This window comes from Lynx rufus, unplaced genomic scaffold (genome assembly GCF_022079265.1).
Source record: "Lynx rufus isolate CCGP_SWC_20201006 ecotype Redwood Valley unplaced genomic scaffold, mLynRuf1.p SCAF_5, whole genome shotgun sequence".
Lineage (NCBI taxonomy): Eukaryota > Metazoa > Chordata > Mammalia > Carnivora > Felidae > Lynx > Lynx rufus.
The window spans coordinates 60,566,932-60,590,811 of record NW_025814867.1 but is presented as its reverse complement, the minus strand read 5'-3'; the positions used below and the strand labels follow the sequence as shown (position 1 = coordinate 60,590,811).

The 23,880-nt window shown below is 37.2% G+C and overlaps 1 protein-coding gene and 1 non-coding gene across 4 annotated transcripts in view; one reads left to right on the top strand and one right to left on the bottom strand.

Moving 5' to 3' along the window:
• Positions 1 to 16,869, top strand: part of WDR49 (WD repeat domain 49) — a 139,353-nt gene extending 122,484 nt beyond the window's left edge. For 2 of the 3 annotated variants that reach the window (XM_047100106.1, XM_047100105.1), the window contains one exon: positions 16,715 to 16,869. In XM_047100106.1, coding sequence (XP_046956062.1) covers positions 16,715 to 16,845 — 131 coding nt within the window. In that variant the 3' untranslated portion in view covers positions 16,846 to 16,869. Of the gene's footprint in view, positions 1 to 14,800; positions 14,842 to 16,714 lie in introns of those variants that run through there. The other variant, XR_006965763.1, reaches the window with a different exon arrangement.
• LOC124527346 (U6 spliceosomal RNA) lies at positions 8,781 to 8,887 on the bottom strand. The gene has a single exon (XR_006965810.1). It is a non-coding gene; the product is annotated as a U6 spliceosomal RNA (small nuclear RNA).
• Positions 16,870 to 23,880: the final 7,011 nt, after the last annotated feature.

Sequence of the window (23,880 nt, the reverse complement as noted above, 5' to 3'; positions counted from 1 at the left end):
CCTGTAGAGGCCCAGCCTTCAATGATCTTGAAGACTAGTTGTCAAAATAGATAAGGAAACAAATAATTGTGTTTTATACCAAGGACTATGACAGAAATATGCACTGGCCAGTGTGAGACCACATGGAGATTCATAGATGGTTCTTTTTTTTTTTTTTTTTTTTTGAGAAACTTGATTATGTTGAGCTGGATACTAAAAGTCAAGTTGCTATTAGATTAGTCAGGTAGGGAAAAAAAAAGGGGATGATATTTCTGGCAAAGGAGCAGCACATGCAAATGTAAGGTGGTGGGAGTGACATGGGTTGCTGCGGAAGCTACACATAGTCCCAAATGTCTGGGGGCTACACATAGTCCCAAATGGTTCTAGAAGGAGCATGGCAAGAATTAAGGCTAGATAGGTAAATAGGGCCAGATTCTGGAGTACCTAGTGTGCTGTGCTAAAGACCTTGGCATTTATTTTATCAGAAACGAGGATCCATTAGAATGTTTCAGTCAAATATTTTGAATTATTCCATTTTATCTCTACTATTAATTCTTCTGTTTTTATATCTCTTTGTATTATTCTTTTAGTGATTACTCAGAAGATTGCAATACTCTTTTCTGTGTCCTTTATCCCTCTTATGATAGCAGGCTCCCACCTGAGATTATATTCCTTCCATCTGAAGAATGTCCTGCAGTATTTCTTATAATGTGAGTCTGCTGGGGAGTCATTTTATGTGTCTTAAAAAGGCATTTATTTTATTTTGACTTCAGAAGGATATTTTCACTGGGTTTAAAACTCTAAATACCAGTGATTTTTTTTAATTCTGTTCAGCTCTTTAAAGATAGCATCTCATTGTTTCCTTGCTCCCATAATTCCTGATTAAAATTCAGTTTTTAATATGATTGTGGCTCCTGGGGCTACTGAGTGGCTCAGTCGGTTAAGCGTCCGACTTCGGCTCAGGTCATGATCTCATGGTTCGTGAGTTCGAGCCCCGTGTCGGACTCTGGGCTGACAGCTTGGAGCCTGGAGCCTGTTTCAGATTCTGTGTCTCCCTCTGTCTGCCCCTCTGCTGCTTGCATTCTGTCTCTTGCATTGTCTGAAACATAAATAAACATTAAAAAAATTTTTTTTAATTATGATTGTGGCTCCTTTGAGTGTAATATCTTTTTTTTTTTTTAACCTGGCTTCTTTAAAGATTTTTCTCTTTACCCTCAGTTTTCAGAAGTTTTATCATGATGGATATAAATATGCTTTTCTCACTATATTGCTTGGTGTTGATAGGAACTCTTGAATAAATCTTTCTTCAAGTTTGGACAATTCTTGGCCATTATCTTTTTGATTATAATTTCTTTCCAATTCTCACTCTCCTGTCCTTCTGGGATTGCATTTCTGTACATGTTAAACACTCCTTACATCATAAATGTTTCTTACATTCTTCTCTTCTTTCCATCTGATTTTCCTCTCTGAGCTTTATTTTGGGTACTTTATATTGACTTGTATTTGCATTACTAACCCTGTCCTTCACCAGTCTGCTGTTAAACTCATGTGATCAGGCCCCAATTTCAGATTTTACATACATATATTTTTTAGTTCTTCTCAATTGAAATTATTCACATTTTCATCCATTTTGTCCAAACTTTATCTCTTTTTCTTTAACATATTTATAATAGTAATTTTAAAGTCTGGCACTGCTAACCTCAATATCTGGATGATCTTGGGGTCTGCTTCTAATGTCTATTTTTTCTTCTTTGTTATTGGTCACATTTTCCTTCTTTGCAAGTCTAGTAATTTTGCATAATTTTAAATTGTATGACAGGAATTATGTGTAAAATATCTATAGATGCTGAAATTAATGTTATTTTCTCCCAGAGGTAGTTGACCCTTTCCTTAATTGGGCAGAGCACATGAAGGGTACATCATGTTGATTCAGTTACAAATTGAGCTTGGTCAGTGCTTGGTTACAGTCGACTTAGTCTACTTCTGATTTCAAATGTCTGTCTGTTTTAAGCCTCTCCTTTTATTGATATATTGTCTCCTAAGTACTGCAAGATTACAGGACACATTCCTCTCCAGTCCCATCCACAGTCTCCATCATCCTAGCACTTAAAAAATAGGGAACTTATAGGGAACTGACTATTGTGGAATTTCTCTAGATTCCAATATGTCAAACCTTAACCCACATTGTCATCAAAACTCGTCTCTTTGTCTATTGACAATCCTGTTTCTTAGCGATGCCCAGATGTGATAAATCCATAAAGAGAAGAAAATATTTGGCAATTTTAGCCCATCTAAGAGGGATTCTACTGCCTCTGGAATTTTAATTTGATAATCTTTGCTTCTGTCGCCCTCTGATAGCTTTGAAAATATTATTTCTGTAATTTACCTGTTTTTGTTGTTCTGTCTGGTGAAATGAAAAGGATGACCTACCACTAGCTATTAAACCTCTTCAGAAAAAGAGATTTCTGCTGAAATGTTTAAAACAGGAAAGTGACACGACCGGGTACGCATTTTACGACGCTTTCTGGAAACTGTAGTAGATGCATTATAATGGAGTTAGACTGAAGGCAGCATATTAGAGCAGTAGGAGCTTATTGTTTGTAGCCAGCTATCTGCTTTTGAATCTTTAGTTTGCCTTTCACTAGTTGTTTATATCTGGATAAATTACACAATCTACCAAGTCTCAGTTTTCACGTGTATAAAATGGGGCTAATCATACCTGATTTTGAAGTGGTGTGGGCTAACTTCAGCACAATGGCTAGCATATATGCTGCATTCATTAAATGGTATCTGTTATTATTTTGAAGCCATGGAGATCCTAGAAAGGAAGTAACTAATTTGAGACATGCTAAGGAGATTGAACTTAAAGGTTCAATGACAATAGGTAAGCACATGAATGACTTTCAGATTTCTAGCTTGGATAACTATGTCCGAGAGAGAGAGAGAGAGAGAGAGAGAGAGAGAGAGAGACTATTATTGAGAGAGGAAATACAGGAGGAGAAGATGGTTTAGAGTCAGTTTTCAAAATATGTTGTGATGGAGGTGGCTGGGACATGAACCGAAAAAAGCTAATATGTTTCCAAGAAACTGACTATAGTAGGAAAGAGATACAGAGAGGTAGCTGAAAAGCAAGTACAGGCAAGTTTCAGCATTCCTTTTATATTTAAGTTCATTTTCTTTTTCTGGTTGTAGATATAATCATGGGTATTATAGAAAATTGGCTAGTAGGAAGTAAAGAGAACTCTAAAGAACTTGGGAATAGCAGATCTAAAGAACAGCCACTCCCCCCTCAAGCCTGAGATAGACCAAGGAAGATGCCCATCCAAGCTAGGGCTGATACCTAGACCTTGTTTGAGAAGGCTTCTTCGTGTCACTGGATAGCAAGGTGGCAGAGCTGTCGCAGGTAGGACATAGCAAAAATCTCCCAGGGTGGCCATGGGAAACCATCCACGGGGAGGTGCTGCACCTCAGAACTCACTGCAAAGCCACCAAAGGAGTGCAGGGGAGGCTGTTCACAGGAGGAGTCACAGTGGTGGACCTCTGCTCACCTCTTGGGTTGTTACGGAAAGCCATTCACCGGGTGGTGCCAGGTGGGTGGCACTCTGCTGCAAAGCTTACCTGAAGGGTGACAAGGAAAGCTGCTGATTCTGGGCTCTGGAGAAGTCATCCATGCCTGCATCATAGGAGTCTGGAGGGGAAAAGCCACTGTGGGGCTTGGTACTGGGGGAGTCCATACTATAGGAGTCTAGTGCTGGAGAAAGTGCCCTGCAGGAGTATGGTGACAGGAGCACCCACTTGTAAGAGAAATCCACTTCTCCTCCAGTGTCCTGCTGGCATCCCCTATGATAGGGAGCAACATCACACCAGCTGGCAAAAGAAATATTTATAGGGCTCCAGTCCATTATCACAAAGCAAGCAGTGAAGAGTGGACTTGGAACTGAGGGCAATCCATTGGTAACTGGCCTATTATCATTTTACCTCTGTTTCTGTGCTTTCTCCCCCACGCCTGGCCCTTTACGTTATTTTCTATCTTTTGAAATTACAGTCATCATTCCTATGAAGTTATAAGGTGTTGGTGGCTATGGTTGTCTTTTGGGAGAATTTGCATTTATAAAGGGAATCAAACTTGGGAGACTCGAAGCAATAATGGTCTAAAGGCAACATTTTGAGCATACATTTGGCTTCAAACCAAGACTCTATCACTTGCTAGCTTTATGACTTTGAACAGGTCAATTAAACTCTCTGGGCCTTAGTTTCTTCAAATGAAAATGGCATCATATTAGTTACCATCCTCATGTTGCTGTGAACAGTAAGTGAAATCATTCAGGTGAAGCCTTTAGCATAGGGCCTGACACCTACTGAGAATTTGATACATGTTCTTTATTGATAATATTGGGTTGCCATTGTCCCATTGTTATTGCACTAGACATCTCTAAGTCCCTGTTTTCTTTATGCAGAATCTGTGGCACGGACTCTCTGGGCCCTACGCGAGCAGTGGCCATGTTATTTAGTTGTTCGTGTTGTTAATATTTCTAGGTGTCCTCTCCCTTGTTCAAATGGTGTTCAAATCATATTCCCAGGGCAGCTTATTCTTATGCTGATTTCTAAAATCAACCACTTTACTATAATAGTACCTATTTTTATCACTTTCATTTAAAATTGTTCTTTTTTTCAGGAGGATGCTGCTGAATTAAAAAAAAAAGTTACAATAAAAGAGCACTTAAAAGGAATCTCAATTACCGACATATCCCCCCTCCACAATTTCATTACAATGGTCTGCCTTAAATCTTTGTGCTGCATTTTCCACACACAACTGCCATCCCCGTAATTACAGTGTGTGGAAGGTTATTTGGCAATTGTATGATGAGGGGCATTTTGCCAGACTTACTATCAATATTCTAAACTACCACTTTGGAACTCGGGACAGTTTTCAAACACTTCATAATCTCCTGGTGACTTTTTTAGTCTTGCCTACTGGGTTTTTAATGTCCTGTTGTATTCTCTTTCTTTCCCTTTCAAGTTGAAACATCTTTCATACTCTCTCTTTAGCTTCCAAGCTCTTCCCTGTGGGTTCTCAAACAGCTTGAAACCCCTCTTTGATATGCCTTATTCAAAAACCTAGAAGTGACTTGGAAATGTCTCTGGGTCAGGTTTCACCAATAAATTCCCTAGAACCCATTTATACTGTATCTGTAAAATCTTTAAATTTTTCAATGTAGAGAGGATGCTCCATTGGCGATACCTCAGGTGAATTGTTTTTTTCTTGTTGTTGTTGTTTTGGCAAAGACAAAATGAACAGGACAATTAAAGAGATGATTTTATTGCAAGCTATTGCATAGGGAGAATATTTGTTAAAAGGAGTGTCTCAAAGGAAAGGAAAGGGGCCTGACCTGTTACAGAGACAGGTTAGTGAATCCATGAGTCTTACTAGACTTCTGGGGACAGGCACAGAGGGTCTTATCTCGCAGTAGGAGAGCAGAGTCCTCCTTTACTGTTATTTGTCTCCCAAACACAAAATAGTAGAGGAGTTTCTTAACTGTCTCTGCTTTCCGGGAAGGAGTACAGGGCTCAGGTAAAGTTCAATACTGTCAGTCCCTCTCTTTTGTTTAAGAGGAAGGAATAGGGGCGCCTGGGTGGCTCAGTCAGCTGAGCGTCTGACTTCGGCTCAGGTCATGATCTCGCGGTCTGTGAGTTCGAGCCCTGCAACGGGCTCTGTGCTGACAGCTCAGAGCCTGGAGCCTGCTTCGGATTCTGTGTCTCCCTCTCTCTCTGCTCCTCCCCCGCTCATGCTCTGTCTCTCTCTCAGAAATAAATAAACATTAAAAAAAATTAAAAAAAAAAAGAGGAAGGAATATGTCTCATCATGGAGCAACCCAGAGGTGATCATAAACCTCCTAGAGGCACAAAGCATGGTCTCAGAAGTGGTCCCTCAGGGATTCTCATTGGTGTTGCTCCTGCAAAACCAGTTGAGACATATGTTGCGAGTTGGTGACAAAGGTCAGTTGTTCTGGATCCTGAAGAGATCCTGAGAGAAAAGCATAGTGGCAGGCAGCGTAGAGTCTAGATAGGGATTTGGGCTGTCGGGTTTTAGTTCTCAGTTTTAGTCGGGTGTGAGAAGAACTGGGAAAGTTCATTTGGAGTATTGTAGTCAGATACTGAAGGGAACTGGAAAATTTGAAAATCTGTAAGAACCGACAATTTGTGCATGTTAACAGTCTCCAGTCCAATCTGCAGGTAGATTCCAAAACGTGTTTCCAAAGCAGGAGAGGAAGTCAATTAGAACTCTACCAGAGGGGGCGCCTGGGTGGGTCAGTTAAGCGTCCGGCTCTCTTGATTCTGGCTCAGGTCATGATCTCATGATTGTGAGATTAAAACCTGCATCAGGATCTGTGCTGACAGTACAGAGTCTGCTTGGGATTCTCTCTCTCCTTCTCTCTCTTGCCTCTCTCCTGCTTGTGTGCATGCATGCTATTTCATGATCTCTCTCTCTCCATCTCTCAAAATAAATAAATAAACATGAAAAAAGTATTCCACCAGATGAGACAGAATTTGTGTATCCATTGGCAGGATAACCTGCAATTTACAAAGAGGGACAAAATAGCTCAACAGTAGTGAACTCAGCAGCCAGACTCTGACAGCTCGGAAGGGTGTAGTAGAGGCAATGTGTGGTTTTCCATTGCAACACAAAATTCTCTGCATCGTTCTTAAACTATAGGGTGAAAATATACACACAGGCTTTTAGTAAAATCTAATTTACTATGTTTTTGCTTTAGAATATAATCTTAAATCTAGTACCAATAAAGAAAAAATCACTGATATTGTGAGAAATTTCTCACTGGAACAAATAATTAAAATACAAAAAGGAAGCATGACAGCGTGTATAGATATATTCACTTTAAGTAAGAAATGAGAGACCGTTACGTGTGCTGCACCTCAGGAAATTTTAAATAACTAAAGAATGGGCATAAAACAGGCATCTTAGAAGTGGAATTCCTTCTTATCATTTTATATCTTTATATGATAGCACTAAATTATCTTGAAAGTCAAACACACACACACACACACACACACACACACACACTCACACACACACCAAAATTTGGGTCCTACAAGACAGACATTGGTAATATGTGAAAAACATCTGTTAAAAGGTTCAACACATGCCCCACATATATCATCAGGGAAATACAAAGTGAAACAACAATGAGATACCACTCCTCACCTGTGAGAATGACCCAAATCTAGAACACTGACACTGCCAGATGCTGACGAGGGCATGGAGCAACAGGAAACTTTATTCATTGCTGGTGGGAATGCAAAATGGTACAGCCACTTTGGAAGACAGTTGGCAGTTTCTTACCAAAGGAAGCATACTCTTACCATTTAATCCAATAATCATGCTCCTTGGTGTTTAGCCAAAGGAGGTGAAAACTTACATACACACAAAAGCCTGCACATGGGTGTTTAAAGCAACTTTATTCATAATTGCCCAAACTTGGAGGCAACTAAGATGTTTTTCACTAAGTAAATGTCTAAATAAATTGAGGTACACCCAGATAATCGAATATTATTCAGCACTAAAAAGAAATGAGCTATTAAGCCATGAAAAGACACGGAGGAATCTTAAGTGAATGTTACTAAGTGAAAGAAGCCAATCTGAAAAGGTACATACAATGATTCCAACTACATGACATTCTGGGAAAGGCAAAACTATGGTAAAAAGATGAGTGGTTTCCAGAGAAGGGGAGATAAGACGAATGGGAGCAGAGGGTTTTCTAGGGCAGTGAAAATACTCTGTACGACATTATAGTGAGGGATATAGGTCATTACTCTTTTTTCCAAACCTATATAATGTACACCACAAATAGTGAACCCTTAGGTAAACTATGTACTTTGGGTGATTATGATGAGCCAATGTAGATTCATTTTCGGGGAAATATGTACCATTCTGGTGAGTGATGTTGATAAAGGGGGAGGCTATTCATGTATGGAGGCAGGGGATATATGGGAAATCTTTGTACCTTCTTTTCAATTTTGTTTTAAACCTAAAACTGCTCTTGGAAAATTGAGCCTTTATCCCTATGTAAACTAAAGTTCAAATACATTAAAATCTGAAATAAAAAAAAATTGAGTCTTAAAAAAAAAGTTCAACAGGTCCTGAACCACAGTCATTTAAGCATTATATGAAGACTGTTAAAGCATTTAGACCAATCCTCACCACCTTGCCAACAACCTTTTGCTTTGGTACCATATTGTTATTCATTGATGGCTAAAGTTGAATGACGGCGTGGCTGTACTGATCTAGAGTCTATATTCGGGAATTAGAAACTTGGTCAGCAGATAATAGCATGGGCACAGCCTGGGATCATGCTAGAAATGTAGCAGCACAGGCCCCAGCTCAGCTCTATTGACTCAGAATCTGCATTTTAACAAGATTTTTAGGTGATTCTCATGCACATCAAAGTTTGAGAAGTAGTTATCTAGAGGACTTAGAATAGGATGCAGGATGTGAACTAGAAGGTTTTCAGAATACTGTATATTCATCAACAAACAACAGCTGGTAATTGCAGTGCTATGTTTAGATCGCCATCAAGTCCTTTCTTGCCAGGATGCCTTTGTGAGCTTTGCCATTATTGCTTGTCTAATATGGTTGGTTGCCAATCAGGGGACAAGGGAAGGATCAGACGATAAAAGATTAACTTTGCTTTATTAGGTTCACTGAATCCTTTCATTTTATTGGAAATGTTTTAATAGCTTCATGACCACCACATCTTTCATTTTCATGACCTTTTTTTTTTTTTTAAAATATGGAACGCTTCACGAATTTGCGTGTCATCCTTGCACAGGGGGCATGCTAATCTTCTCTGTATGGTTCCGATTTTAGTATATGTGCTGCTGAAGCGAGCACTCATTTTCATGACGTTTAAAACACCTTTTGGGTATCATTATAACAAACCTTGTTGGACAGCCACCTATAAAATGAAGGGGTGAATGTATAAATGTCATATTTTCCCAGGTAGGAAATGGTAAATGTAAATGGTTACCCATAACATTAGATATTGATTTTTAAGAGCAGGGGCTGTGGTAAGTGGATGGATACATGGATACATGACATGGAGAACCACCTTTCTCAGGTCTGTAGAATGCAAGAATTCCAAAGTTTGAGAAGTGAGCCCCACCCTTTGCATTCCTGGAGGTATCTTCATTCATTTGTTCATTTATATATATATATATATATAATATGTATTTTATATATATATATTTATATAATATATATTTATTCATTTAAATTTGTTCATTTATTATATATGTATGTATGTATATATATATATATATATATATATATATACACACACACACACACACATTTAATATTTTCCATGTACCAGACACAATGCTGGGTACTATGAATATATGAGGTATAAAGGCAGACAAGATCTTTGCTTTTGTTGACTTTACCATCTAGGGGAAAGACAGACAATAAATAAGTAAATATAAGGAGATAAGATTGGATAACGATATTGTAAGAGGTAAGAGTCATGAAGAAAGCACAATAATGTGATAAGACATGACTAGGGGGCATCAGCAAAGGTTCCTCTGATTTTTTAGCTGAATCCTGAAAGAAAGCACTCCTACTAAATATTAGGGGTAGAATTTTCCAAGGAAATTATCCAGAAGTGTCAAACTATTGAGTTGGGAACAGGGTTGACATGTTCTGGGGGCAGAAAGAAAGTCGCTGTTGCTGGGGTAGTGTGAGAGAGATGGAGACTGGTACACAATGAGATTGAAGAGGCTAGGGATCCGATCATGTGGGGCCATGTAGCCTGCACAAGGAATTTGGATTTAGGTGTGAAGGGAAGCCTTTAGAGGCTAATGTACATTAACCGTTACTAGCCCTTCTAAACCAACTACTCTTCAAGATTCAAAGTAATTTGTTGAGGGCAAGAAGTGGGAGACTTGAGGTCCCATATAATACCTATTGTATTATTGAGATATTGAGAGTGCTTTAAGATCAGCTATATATTTGAATAAACACAAATTTTCTTCACATGGAATATCCCAACAGACTCTAGTCACAAACCATCAGAATCTTGACAAACCAGTCTGTCTCAATAGGAACACTTGACCCTTCACAATTGTCCTATAGTACACAATGCCCTTTATGGCAAATGTACCAGTCAGGTTTCAGGGAAGCAGAACCAGCAGGACCATATACTGAAATTTATGACAAGGAATTGGCCTATGGGACTGTGGGGGCTGATTTGGTTTGAGCAAATCCAAAATGAGTAGGACTGAGTCAGAAAGGGAAGATCATGGGCAGAGTGGGCACAGGTTAAAGCTGTTGTCCACAGGCAGCCAGGAAAGGTGAGTTTGAAACTCCATGGATACAGGAAGAAACTCTTGTCCATTGGTGGAATTTTTTCCCTGTCTTCGGGGAGCCCCAGCCTTGCTTTTAAGGCCTTCCAGCTGATTAAATCTGGCTCACCCAGATTATCCTGGATAATCTCTTTTACTTAAAGTCCATTGATTAGGGACTTTAATTATATCTGCAAAATCCCTTCAGAGAAATACCTAGATTAATGTTTGATTGAATAACTGGGAGCTTTAGCCTTGCCATTTAATACTTCACAAAAACAAGTTATCACAGCAAGGTTAAAGGCATTCTTTTATAATCTTAAATAAGTTCAATAAATGGTTAATGGTCTCTTAGATACATCACACATTCCATTGCAGACTCCCTCACATCATCATATGAAAACATTGTGCCGTAAACCTAGCAGATGTTGTTACTTTGAATACTAAGATGAATTGATTACCATTATCCATTTAGAAGGTGTTAGGTTAATGACATCATTTTTGCCAAATAAAAGAGTTTGCCAGTGAAGCCAAGAAGTTTTAATAGGCCTCATATGCAAAGACCCTTGTGAGTATTAATAGTTGCTGGAAGTTTTATTGTTCCCGGTTCCAGGAAGCCCCACTTGCAAGCAGGAATCATTTCCGGGTAAGCATTTCTGGTGTGTTTCCTAAAATAAATCTCAGAATAAAAGGACCCAACTCTACAAAACTTTAATAGTTTGCTGAGATTTATTTTCTCATCCCAAATAAATAGCTAGTTTTATGAATAATTATATATTTGTAACTTTATATTTTTTCTTTAAGAAAGCCCCCCCAACTTGTAAGCTTTGGGCCCAGGAAACGAGGATCCACCCTTGCATATGAATTTTTTATCACCTTTTTTTTAACTAAACAAAAAATGGGCAAGATTTTCTCTCAAGGCCCTATCAGTTAGTTATTGGTATAACTGTCCTGAAACCCAGTCAATTATGTAGAAATTCCTCATCTAGTTGAGAGACAAATCTCAATAAAACAGCGAGAGTTTATTTCAAAAGGAAATTTCTGGCTTTCATAGTGGATTTCAGGAGAGCTCTAAGGCATTCAGAATGTCTCATGATTCTCAAATGCTAATCCGCAGGCATACAGGGCAGAATCAATGACTAATATACAGAAATCCATATATCTTACACTGCTGGCATTAGACAAATGGAAAGTATTTTCATTTGTAGCTTTGCTTAAGAGATAGTCCAGGTTTATTCATTTTTGTGCTATTGCTAAAAACCAAAATATACACGGTCAAATATTAGAACATAAGAAAAATTATTCAGTGAGAAATCTCCCTCTCCTCTATCACACTGGTTTGTTCAGTTTCCGGTATCACTTATTTCTGGAATCCACTAATATGAGTTTCTTTTTTTTTTTAATTTATTTTAATTTTATTTTTTAAAATTTACATCCAAATTAGTTAGCATATAGTGCAACAATGATTTCAGGAGTAGATTCCTACTGCCCCTTACCCATTTAGCCGCCCCCCCCACACAACCCCTCCAGTAACCCTCAGTTTGTTCTCCATATTTATGAGTCTCTTCTGTTTTGTCCCCCTCCCTGTTTGTATATTATTTTTGTTTCCCTTCCCTTATGTTCATCTGTTTTGTCTCTTAAAGTCCTCATATGAGTGAAGTCATATGATTTTTGTCTTTCTCTGACTGACTAATTTCACTTAGCATTATACCCTCCAGCTCCACCCACATAGTTGCAAAAGGCAAGATTTCATTCTTTTTGATTGCTGAGTAATACTCCATTGTATATATATGCCACATTTTCTTTATCCATTCATCCATCGATGGATGTTTGGGCTCTTTCCATACTTTGGCTATTGTTGATAGTGCTGCTATAAACATGGGGGTGCATGTGTCCCTTCGAAACAGCACACCTATATCCCGTGGATAAATGCCTAGTAGTGCAATTGCTGGGTTGTAGGGTAGTTCTATGTTTAGTTTTTTGAGGAACCTCCATACTGTTTTCCAGAGTGGCTGCACCAGCTTGCATTCCCACCAACAGTGCAAAAGAGATCCTCTTTCTCCGCATCCTCGCCAACATCTGTTGTTGCCTGAGTTGTTCATGTTAGCCATTCTGACAGGTGTAAAGTGGTATCTCATTGTGGTTTTGATTTGTATTTCCCTGATGATGAGAGATGTTGAGCATTTTTTCATGTGTCGGTTGGCCATCTGGATGTCTTCTTTGGAGAAGTGTCTATTCATGTCTTTTGCCCATTTTTTCACTGGATTATTTGTTTTTTGGGTGTTGAGTTTGGTAAGTTCTTTATAGATTTTGGATGCTAACCCTTTATCTGATATGTCATTTGCAAATATCTTCTCCCATTCTGTCGGTTGCCTTTTAGTTTTGCTGATTGTTTCCTTTTCTGTGCAGAAGCAATATGAGTTTCAGTGTATCCTTTGAGGGTTTCTGTATGCACTGATGATTTTAGATTTTGACCTCTGCTTTCTCTGGGTTTTGATTTTCCTGGTATACTTTTCAAATCCTTCTATTTCAAATTTTTGGAGTCACTTCATTTTAGATGTGTGCTGGGTTTTGCTTTTGATCCAGCTAAAAAATAATTTTTATGATCATGATATTGAGCACATTTAAATTTGTCAATATATTATATATAAAAATATATATTATATATTGTTTGGTTTTATATTTCTCACACTCTTTTTTATGTCATTCATTGGTTATATGGGTTTTAAAGTTTTCACTGGATCTGTAATTTTTTCTTTGTTTTTATTTGGGGAGGGTATTATACATTCTAGTGGTAACTTTATACTCATAGGTTGGTATAACTCTTCTAGCCCTTCAGTTTTCTAGGACAGTAACCATTACATCCATGTTGACTAATGATAAAATGAGCATGTTTCTTCACTCCCCTCTTTCTCTTCTTTTTTTTTTTTTAATTTAATATTTATGTATTTTTGAGAGTGAGAGACAGAGTGTGAGCTGGGGAGGAGCAGAGAGAGAGGGAGACATAGAATCTGAAGCAGGCTCCAGGGTCTGAGCTGTCAGCATAGAGCCTGACACGGGGCTCAAACTCACAAACTGTGAGATCATGACCTGAGCTGAAGTCGGACCCTTGACGACTGAGCTACCCAGGTGCCCCTCTACCACACAATTTTATTCACCAATGTGATCTTTTTTTTGTGCCTCTTTTATTTTGTTAAATTTATTTATACTACTATTCCTTGACTTGTTGGTTTAAGTCCTTTGTCTCTTAGCTGTTGCTGATTTATCATGAATGAAGCTTCTCCCTAATCGTTCCAGTTTTTGTTAAATTGTATCATTTTGACATTGTCAGGCATGTGGCATTTACCGTCTGTTTTGTTATCCTACGCTTCATATTATTTTAATCTCACTTCTACATTTAAAAATATACAGCACTTTCCACTAAGTCTTTTTCTAAATTTTCCTCAGTCATCCATCAGTTTACTTTGTAGTAGTTTTCTCAAAAAGCTCTCTTAGAAACAATAGTCCCCGAATTTCCTGAATGTTGAAAATTTGCATTTTTAGATTTGTTGAAACTTTTGTATTTTTAGATTTGAGGCGCAGCTTGAGTGTGTATAATATCCACACTCCACACGTTCTTTCCTTGATTTTCTTGTTGGCGTTGCTCTCTCTTCCGGTATTGATCATTGCCGTGAAGATATCTAATGCAAGATACACATTTCTCTCCTTTTAAGCGACTTGATCATTTTGTCTGGCTGCCAAATGATTCTCTTTAAAGTCTAATAATTTGACGAAGATGTGCTTCGGTTTGACTTCTGATTCTGTTATTCCTGGTGCCACAGTATGTCCTTCCTGTGTATGTCAGATTGTCTCTAATTTAAGGAAAACTTTACACATAATACCTTCAAATATTTGTTCCATTTTGGTGTTCGTTCTGAAGGACTCATCTGATTGTTGTGTTGGTTGAATCTATTTCTTTTTCAGTGTCACTTTCCTCTCTCATTTCTCTTCTTTTCATTTTCACTTTATTATATTTGTTTGTCTCATTTGTAAACTCCATTTCCCATTATGTGACCACACACTTGTGAGTGAAAATCTCACTTGTGAGATTTTTCCTGAGCTCTGCCAGCTCACTTTCCTCACTTCCTGTTGTGACATTTCCGGAGCTCTTTCACTTCTGCTCTGTGATCTTCCTTTACAGAAATAAGTGCTTTTTCGAGTTTTAAAATATAGTTTGTGACAAAGCGCTTAGTAACAATATTTATCTGGCCAGTGTGGCAGCGTATTTCTGGAGGTAGTTTATATATTGATTCATTCTTCTCTTTTAAAATTTTTTTAATGTTTTTATTTATTTTTGAGATAGAGAGAGAGAGAGAGCAAGCAGGGGAGGGGCAGAGAGAGAGGGAGACACAGAATCTGAAGCAGCCTCCAGGCACTGAGCTATCAGCATAGAGACCGACCTGGAGTTCAAACCGTGAGATCATGACCTGAGCCAAAGTCAGACGCTCAACCAACTGAGCCACCCAGGTGCCCCTCTTCTGCCCTTTTTAAAGTTTGTTTTGTTTTGTTTCTAATTTTGCTTATAGTCCTTTGTGTCCACTCTATGCCATTTTTTTAAATTTCCTGTCTTAATAATTAGTTTTAATGAGTTGGATTTTTTTAGACCTGAAGTTTGTAGTAGGTCCCTAGGTGAGAGTTTGTGGTGGGGGATTGGAGTGGCCTTCAGTTTTTACAACTGACAGGCAAACTGCTTTTAGGAAAAAATGGCTCATGTGCATGATTCTTCATGTAGCCCTGCCTCATCTGTTTCTCTGAACCAAACAAGGTGTCGTGGAGGGCTTTTGCTTCCGGCCTTGTTCACCTCTGTTTGCATCCATAGATGTAAATGAAAGATAAAGCATTTGTACTGCAGGGTGAGCCCCTCGCCTTTAGTCAGTGTCTTTTTGCTAGAACTTTCTGAGATGCTGTGGCTGCTGGCCTTCTTACACTTTCAGACTCATCACCTTATCTCATGTAACAGCTCTTTGGCTGCCCTTGTTCCTGTTTTGCAGGCTGCAGGTTACCTCTATCTTTGGGCTTCACTCACGTGGAGTTTGTTTGCCAAATTATTATTTGTTTTCATTTTTCCTGGTTGTTCTAGTATAATATTCAAGAGAAAATGGGGAAGGATATTGACTTATACAATCATGTTTATATGGGAAGTGGAGAGGGTTTTTTTTGGTTTTTGTTTTTTGTTTTTTTCCCCCTAGTTCATATATGTAAAGATGGCAGTATACGGTGAAGTTGTTCAATGTTTATGTAGTTTATTTCATATTCCTCGGGGTTGCCATTTAAAGTATTCCTTTGTCCTGCTCCAACCTCATTCTCTCTCTCTTTTGAACCTTGGTCACATTGTACTGAATTATTCAGAATTACCTGAACGGTGGCTCTTGTTTCTCCACACTTTGGTTTGCTTTGTTCTCTCTCGTTGACATTTCCTTTCCCTCTTGCTAACCCTTCCTCACCTCCGTGGCCCTTCTTATCAATTAGAATCCTATCTGGACTTCAAAATCTGCCTCAAATAGTGTCTAATTCTTCAAGCTTTTCCTCTGATCTCTGCATATTGTTACAATCTCTTTATATGCTTAACCAAAATTTCTGTTGCTCCTATTTTCTCAGAACTGTAACTTATTGTACTTGATATTTTGGTCATTTGGGCACTGTGCCTGCTTTCTACCAGTTGGAAGAAGGCCTGCGACTGAGTCATATCTGTGCCTCATTTATGCCCAAGCATAGGACATTGTGCATAATATACATCCAGTAAGCATTTGTTGAAATGATAGAATTAAGCAAAAGGCCAAAATTATTTTCTCGAATGCATGGCACAATTTCCTCCTACATCTCACTGATGCATAAGACGGCCACTCATGGGGGATAATTTGGCTCTTTTTTTCTGAAGCCACAGATCCCTGTAGATCAAAGTATCTTATAAGGACGTGATTGCAGAAGAGCTTGTTTAGTGGTGCAGACAGTCAAATTGTGTTTTGATTGTTTTCATTGTCTTATTTCAATACAGAATAATCTGTTCTTGGCTTATTATGAGTCTTTGATAGCTGCTAAGTAGATGAAAAAGCAAAAATGGAAAACACAAGCTTCTTTAGTCTTCTACTGAGAGTGGTGGAAATCATCATGATATAAATACATTAATAGAACAAACTCTGTTAAAATTTAGCTTTTTAATTTAAACCGAAGTCAAAGAAATAGCAGGAACTTAAGAGAAAATCCCCCCAGATACACTCTTGGTGTTAGAAACATACAAATTTTCAGATGAATTCAAATGGGAATTTTCTCCCCACTATTTCATTTAATTGGGCCTCTTACCAAGTATAATTTACATGTTATTTTCTTCATCATTTTGTAGCTTTGAACGCTGTATTTGATGAGAAAAACCTGTTCCCCAAAGAAATTCTGGATCGTGAACGAAGAGCCAAGCAATTATATCAAGAAACAAGTAGTGAAGTGAAGATTAAAAGAAATAAGAAGCAATTATAATTGAAACAAAAATAAATATTTCATTGTCACATAAAATATGAATATAAAATGCAGAGAGGAACCAAGAATTCCGTGCCATTCTTTGACTTTATATTTAAAAAAAGATTTTTTAAATGTTTATTTATTTTTGAGAGAGAGATTAACAAAGTGTGAGCAGGGAAGGGGCAGAGAGAGACAGAGACACAGAATCTGAAGCAGACTCCAGGCTCAGAGCTGTCACCGCAGAGCCTGGTGCAGGGCTCGAACTCAAACTGTGAGACCATGAGTCAAACGCTCAACCAGCTGAGCCATCCAGCTGCCCCTCCTTGACTTTGTATTTAAACTTCAGAAAGTTTCGCCTTCAGACAATGTCTTAGTGCTGCTTTTATCCGTCACCTTTCACTTTCTGTGCCTTCTTAATAAAAGATAGATTGGACTACAGAGGGGCCAATATTAACTGGTATCATCTATTCCCAAGTGGTTTTATATAAAAATGTACATTTTCAGAGCAATGCATTCTAACCAGTTGCCCTTCTGGTTGCTTCTATAGGCAAATATTTTTGATCAATTATTATTATAAAAACCTGCCTTGAAGTTAAATATGGAAAGTACTAACACAGCGAATATCTACAAACTTAACTAAGAAAACCATTTCCACGTATTTACATACTTTCTAGTTTTTTGAAAATGATTCTGATAATGCAGTCAGACCATGTCAGTAGCAGCTACTCCTATTAATTCTTACAGACTTATATCCATTCTTCTGTGTACCGATTGAGAAATTACTGCATATGTTCTGCTTCTGTATTTTGTCTTACCATATTATTGAAGAGCATAGCACTACCAAAGAGGTAATAGTCTCAGAAAAAAGAATTGTTTTGAAGAGACTGGGGCTAGGTATAGGACTCACTCTATGTAGAAGCTCAAGTGGGAAATGTTTGGCTCTGAAAAACAATGCCTCGCTTTTTGGATCCATTTTTCTTTATAAATGTCATCATCTACCAGGTAACCAATATTCTTATGCTGCTTTATTTATTGTGTTCTGTAGGAGTAATTAATAAATTCATTCATATAACTTTAGTTACTACACATTTGCATTTTAAAGACTTCTTTCAAAACCATTTGTATTTTTTAGAAGAATTTTGTACTAACACACACAAGTAAAGGAAATAATTAATATATGAGGGGTCTATTCTGTTCAGTAACTGCAAAATTTCATTGTGTTTAAGCCTCACAGTAATCATATATCTATTATAAGGTTAAAATCTGAGATTTGGATTTGTTAGAAGAATGCCCAATTATCTATGGCAGAGTTGAGGTTGGAGCCTGGGTGTGTTTTACTCCAAAGAGTGTGGTTTTGCACTTCAACTTTCTGTTCACTCTCTTCTTGTCAGTATAAAGTCAGTGGACTGAACTTTAGCAATGGAGTTTCCAGAATCAGTGGAGCAAACGTTTTAGCTGGTGAGGAGGGAGGCAGAGGAAAGGTTTTCAGAAGACACTGCCTATTCCATTTACATTTAAGTGCATCCTGATCAGGCCCTGTGATGTCTATGTATACTGCTTTTCCCTCTCCTTGAATGACAACCACATGTGGGAAAGATTTAAAAGAAACATATATTTGAATGTATCAACCAACAAATGTTGGTGAATGTTATCAGAGTGATAAAGACTCTGGAAACCATGTTCCAGGGAAACAGGTAAAGAAATGGGGAAGTCTGGCATAAGAAAGAAAATTCATGGGACATATAACCTATTCTCAAATATTTCAAAGCTGCAATGAGGAAAGAGTAGAAGTAGAACCAATACACACAGTTTTAAGGAGGCAGATTCTAGAATTCTTTCCTGACACCTGCTAAAACAGGAAGGGATTTCTCGTCTTCCCTTCCCTTCCCATCTTGGTGGAGAGGAGTTGGCAGCAGGCTGGCTGCATGGCTGTGAAAGGAAGAAGGAGGAGCTGAGAGAAGTCATATGCTCACTGGATCCAAGAGTATGGGACTGGGGAGTGGGAGGAGTGTTTAGGTGGTGGAAAGGCAGAGAGGGTGAGTAGAGGAAATGGCCGGCACAGTTGGGAGGTTGGTTACACTGAGAAAATAAGCATTGAGTAAGTAAATGAATAAATTCGTGAATATATTAAGAATGAGAGGCAGGTGTCTCACTTTTATAGAGGTATTTATAAAATTTCAAAGGGGGGAAGCTAGAAAAAACCCTGAGATCATAGATTGGGTCTGAGATTCCAGTGTGAATTCATGGTTTGAGAGAGAGAGAGGGAGAGAGGGAGGGAGGGAGGAAGGAAGAAAAGAAGGAAGGAAGGAAAGGAAAAATAAAAAAAAAAAAAAGGAGGAAGGAAGGAAGAAATGTTTAAGAGTGATTAAGAAGCTATGTTTGCAGCTTGCTCGCAAATGATTCAGAAAATGCTAATTATAATTGTGTCTACACATACATACACCATATATATATAATACATGTATATAATATATGACTTTATGTATATATATATATATACACACATACATATATATAATATACATACATATATACATACATACATATATATACACACATATATACACACATATATATACATACATAAATATATATAATATAAAATGTTATATAATATATATGTATGTATGTATATATATGTATGTATGTATATACATATGTATGTATGTATATATGTATATATATATATATATATATAGGAGAGAGAGAGAAGGAGGGAAAGATTAGCTATATAGATTGAGCATACATATGTGGTAGAAGGCTAACAATTGGGAAAACAGAGAGAAAGAGAGAGGGAGATGGTAGTTCTTTTTATTATACCAGCAAATTTTCTGTAAATTTGGAAGTATTTCAAAGATTTTTTTTTTTTAGATGAAAAAGGTTGCCTTGGGAAAAAAAGATTTTTTGAGATGTTCCAGCAGAGGCTGAGTAACTCTCTCACAGGGATATTGCAGAAAATTCTTGCACTGGTCGGGAGGTTTGATTAGATAATCCATCATTTCAAACTTAGAGCATATGATTTATGAATCATAGATTGATGACAGTACAGTGGAGTGAAATTTGAGCCACATTTCTAGAAATTTAGAGGAATATTAAGATGTTAAAGAGAGGAAATATGGGTACCACGTACTTTGTGAAGGCTCTATTTTCCATTCATGCGCCCACCCATCCATCTGTTCATCCATTCATCCGCCTATCCAACCAATTATCTAAGATACATACAAGGGAGTGTTTTAGATACCAGGTATATACCTATAAATAGAATACACTTCTCTTACCATCAGGTTCCTGGAGTGAAACTACATAAAATGCAGTGATTTATTAAGCAAAGATTGAATGAGCCCACTAGTTTTTCTGGTATAAATTGGAAATTCTTTTGCTAGACATCTTTTGCTTTTTTTTTTTTTTTTTTTTACCCTTGTAGATGACTTTGTTTGAAACAATTAGTGAAATAGTCTGTTTCATATGGACATACCTTCTCTCTGTAGCCTACCACATGTGTAAGGCAATTGTGCTGTGTTAAAACCCTAATCCCATCTTTAATTAACTTCAGGGGCTCTTCCAGGAAAGGAAAAAGACATTTAGTTATTATGTCTCTTCTATCTTACAGCATCTAATTGTGCTAGGCAGGTAGCAGGGTCTCACCTATAAAATGTTAATAGAACTGAAGACTTTATAAGCTATTTCTGAAATTAACACTTAGATTCAATGATTTAAGATCCATTTTTTCTACAGTGAAAGGAACTTGTCACATTAAAATAGAATGTGCCAGAACTTTCAATAGGCTACTTTGTTTGTAATATGTAGGTTTATACTAAATATAATTTAACCTGTTATCTTTTCAGAACATTTTCCTCTTATCACATGATATATGGAGCAAACTGAGAGAGGAACAAAATGCCTGAAATTAACCCATGCTCAGATAGAATAATTAGCTTTTAAGTCCTATATTAATGAGAACATTTGCTTGTATGTTTTTAAAGTTGGGAATTAAATACAATTTTACTTTTAAAAAGCTACAAAATGCTAAGAAAGATAATGAGATTGAACCTATAACTTCTTGCTATTGTTTTTATTATACATATCCCCAGATTTATTTTGTACAGTGGAGGAGTGATGGCGCTCAAATTTAGACCAAGACACTTTGGCTCTCACTAATGAAATATTATATATATTATATATATATATTTATATATATTTCAAATATATATATAAATATTTGCTCATGCTCTAGGGGCAAAATAGAGTTGTAGAAGGAAGAGATTTATGAAAATATTTAAAAGGCCTGCAGTAATATTTTATGGACAATTGTGGTATCATTATTGTCAATTAAAAGAGCTTAAACCAGGGAGGAGAAATTCTTGGCCATTCTTTTTTACTCCTCAAGAGACAGGAAAATGTACAGTATGCTTGAACTGCTCTAACATAAGATCCTTACAGAAAGTTTCATTAAGTGATCTTACTAAGACAGAGTGTCTGTCTCTGTCATTGCAAGGAAAGCAATGACCTGTTCCTGGGTAAATCACATTATGATCTGAGTAATATGGAGAAATAATAACTTGGTAACTCAGGGTACTTGTGATGGATGTTTGCTAGTGTCACTCCAGGGGTAGAAAAACATTGATTGAATGAGAGTCTTTGGACATTCAGACATATTGTTTATGAATTACACAGTAAAACAAGAAGGATAGAGCTCTTGTGCTGCCTAACTCTGTTTTTGGAAAATTATCTCTAACAGTGTTAAGCTAAAGCTGGAAAGGAGTTCGCTTATGTTAGAGCAAGTGATATTAGAATATAACCCAAGACTTAGAAAATATTAAGAGATCCCTAGATGGACAATTAAGAATTTTAGTGAATTAGGACATTATGGCCTATAGCAATTATCACGCTTCCCATGGCTTTCCGTAAGCTCTAGCCCTGTCAGGACATTGAAAGAAGTTACTTCTCAGGTATTTACATCCATTTTATCTTGTTTTTATAAGGTTATCAGAAGTGACATTACATTTAGTTATCAATGGTGACTATTTGTTTAATTGCATCTGGAACAAATTTTCCATTTCTCTTCTCGGAGGCCACAGATGAATCAGTGTGTTTAATATCTGATTGCCATTGAGGTAATTGATTTGAACTAGAAGAATGAGATCACAATCTATTCAATTATGAATCCATTTTTTTTTATTAATGAACTACTGGTAGAGAAAATTACGTAAAAGTTTAAAGGCATGTAAAAGTAACACTGTTGTGTATTATCAAATTACCTATGTTTAATCGTATTGTCCTCATATGATTTGGTAAATCAATAATCTTAATCTGGTCTTTTGGTTCATCATGGAGAGTATATTTCTTCAATATCCACCCTTTTTCCTAAGGATTAAAATGAGCCTTGTAACCACAGGAAATTCCTGTGACTATTGTATGATTTGATGAATTGTTGAGAACTTTGTAAATGCAGCAGCAATTTGTCTCTGCATTCTGGACTTGATTTAGCTTTATCCTTTTTCTCACAGGCTTTCTGAAATATTTATGATGGTATACAGTGGTAATCTGATGCACAAGTCCTGTGAGAAACAAAAAGAACTAATTACTAACCAATTTACAAGCCTTGGCACATTCTTCCAAATTCTGTTCCAACTTACTATAAAAGAAGTGGAATAATGGATTAAATAATATAAGCTTAATGCTTTGAAAAAATTCTGTTATGGTTTTCTCTCTCACTTCTTGCCTATTGCGTCATTGATCATTAACCGATCATATTAGTCCTTTTATGCAAATGTAGTGAACACCTGCTTTGGGTTTAGAGGAATTAATCATACAGTGTTGAAGATAAGTAAATTTGGCCTTGACTGATCAGGTGTTTTATGTACTAGTGTTTCCCAGCAGGCACATTTCAGTTATAACATCACAGTGAATAATCAGAAGCCAATTTGGGGTAAGTACCTTAAAATTAAATAGCTTTTGAATGCAGTACATATGCGATAATATTGATCATGAGTATTTAATAGAGCAGGGGACTGGCATTTCAATTCACTTTGATAGCAGATCTTATTTAAATTTATCAAATTAACACATTACTTTTATTCTCCTTAAATAATGTCATTATAAATTTGAAGTCCTATAAATTCTTATAGGACTAGTCATTATGTTGTTTAGTTCACCAGTACTTCATGCTTTCTAATGAGATCTAATGAGATAGGATCCAAAACACAATGAGGTTAAGTGAACTTTTGAAAACATTTCGTGTGTGTGTGTGAGATTATAATTTGCTCAATGCCTAGAAATTTTCTGGGAGAATTAGACGCTCAAATAATATAAAGGTTTTTTTGATGTTTATTTATTTTTGAAGGAGAGAGGGGGAGACAGAGCCTGGGGGAGGGAGGGGCAGAGAGAGAGGGAGACACAGAATCTGAACCTGGATCCAGGCTCCAAGCTGTCAACGCGGGGCTTGAACTCACGAACCGGGAGATCATGACCTGAGCTGAAGTGGGACGCTTAACCGACTGAGCCACCCAAGCACCCCGATGCTCAAATAATATAAATTTTAATTATTAAGATTATTAGTATAATGAGAGGATACCCCTCAGATTCTACCATAAGGAAAAATTTGTATCCTTCATAGTATTGTTTATTATTGTATTGCAAACCAAATACATAAAGATGTACCTAAAGAACTACCACTTGATGACTTAAAAGTACTAATAACATTGTGACTACTTATATATCTACAAGCTTCTATTTTTAATCAGAAATCTTCTGAGATAGTGAATGTATTCGAAAATGGTACATAGGGGCACCTGGGTGGCTCAGTTGGTTAAGCAGTCTGACTCTTGATGTCTGTTCAAGTTATAATCTCATGGTTCATGAGTTCAAGCCCCATTTGGGCTCAGCGCTGACAGCTCAGATCCTGCTTAGGATTCTCTCTCTCCTCTCTCTCTCTCTCCCCTCCTTCCTCTTACATGTGCTCTCTCTCTCTCTCTCTCAAAATGAATAGATAAACATTAAAAAGAAAGAAAATGGTAAACAGAAATTAATTTTTGTGTATAAAACTTTTCTTAC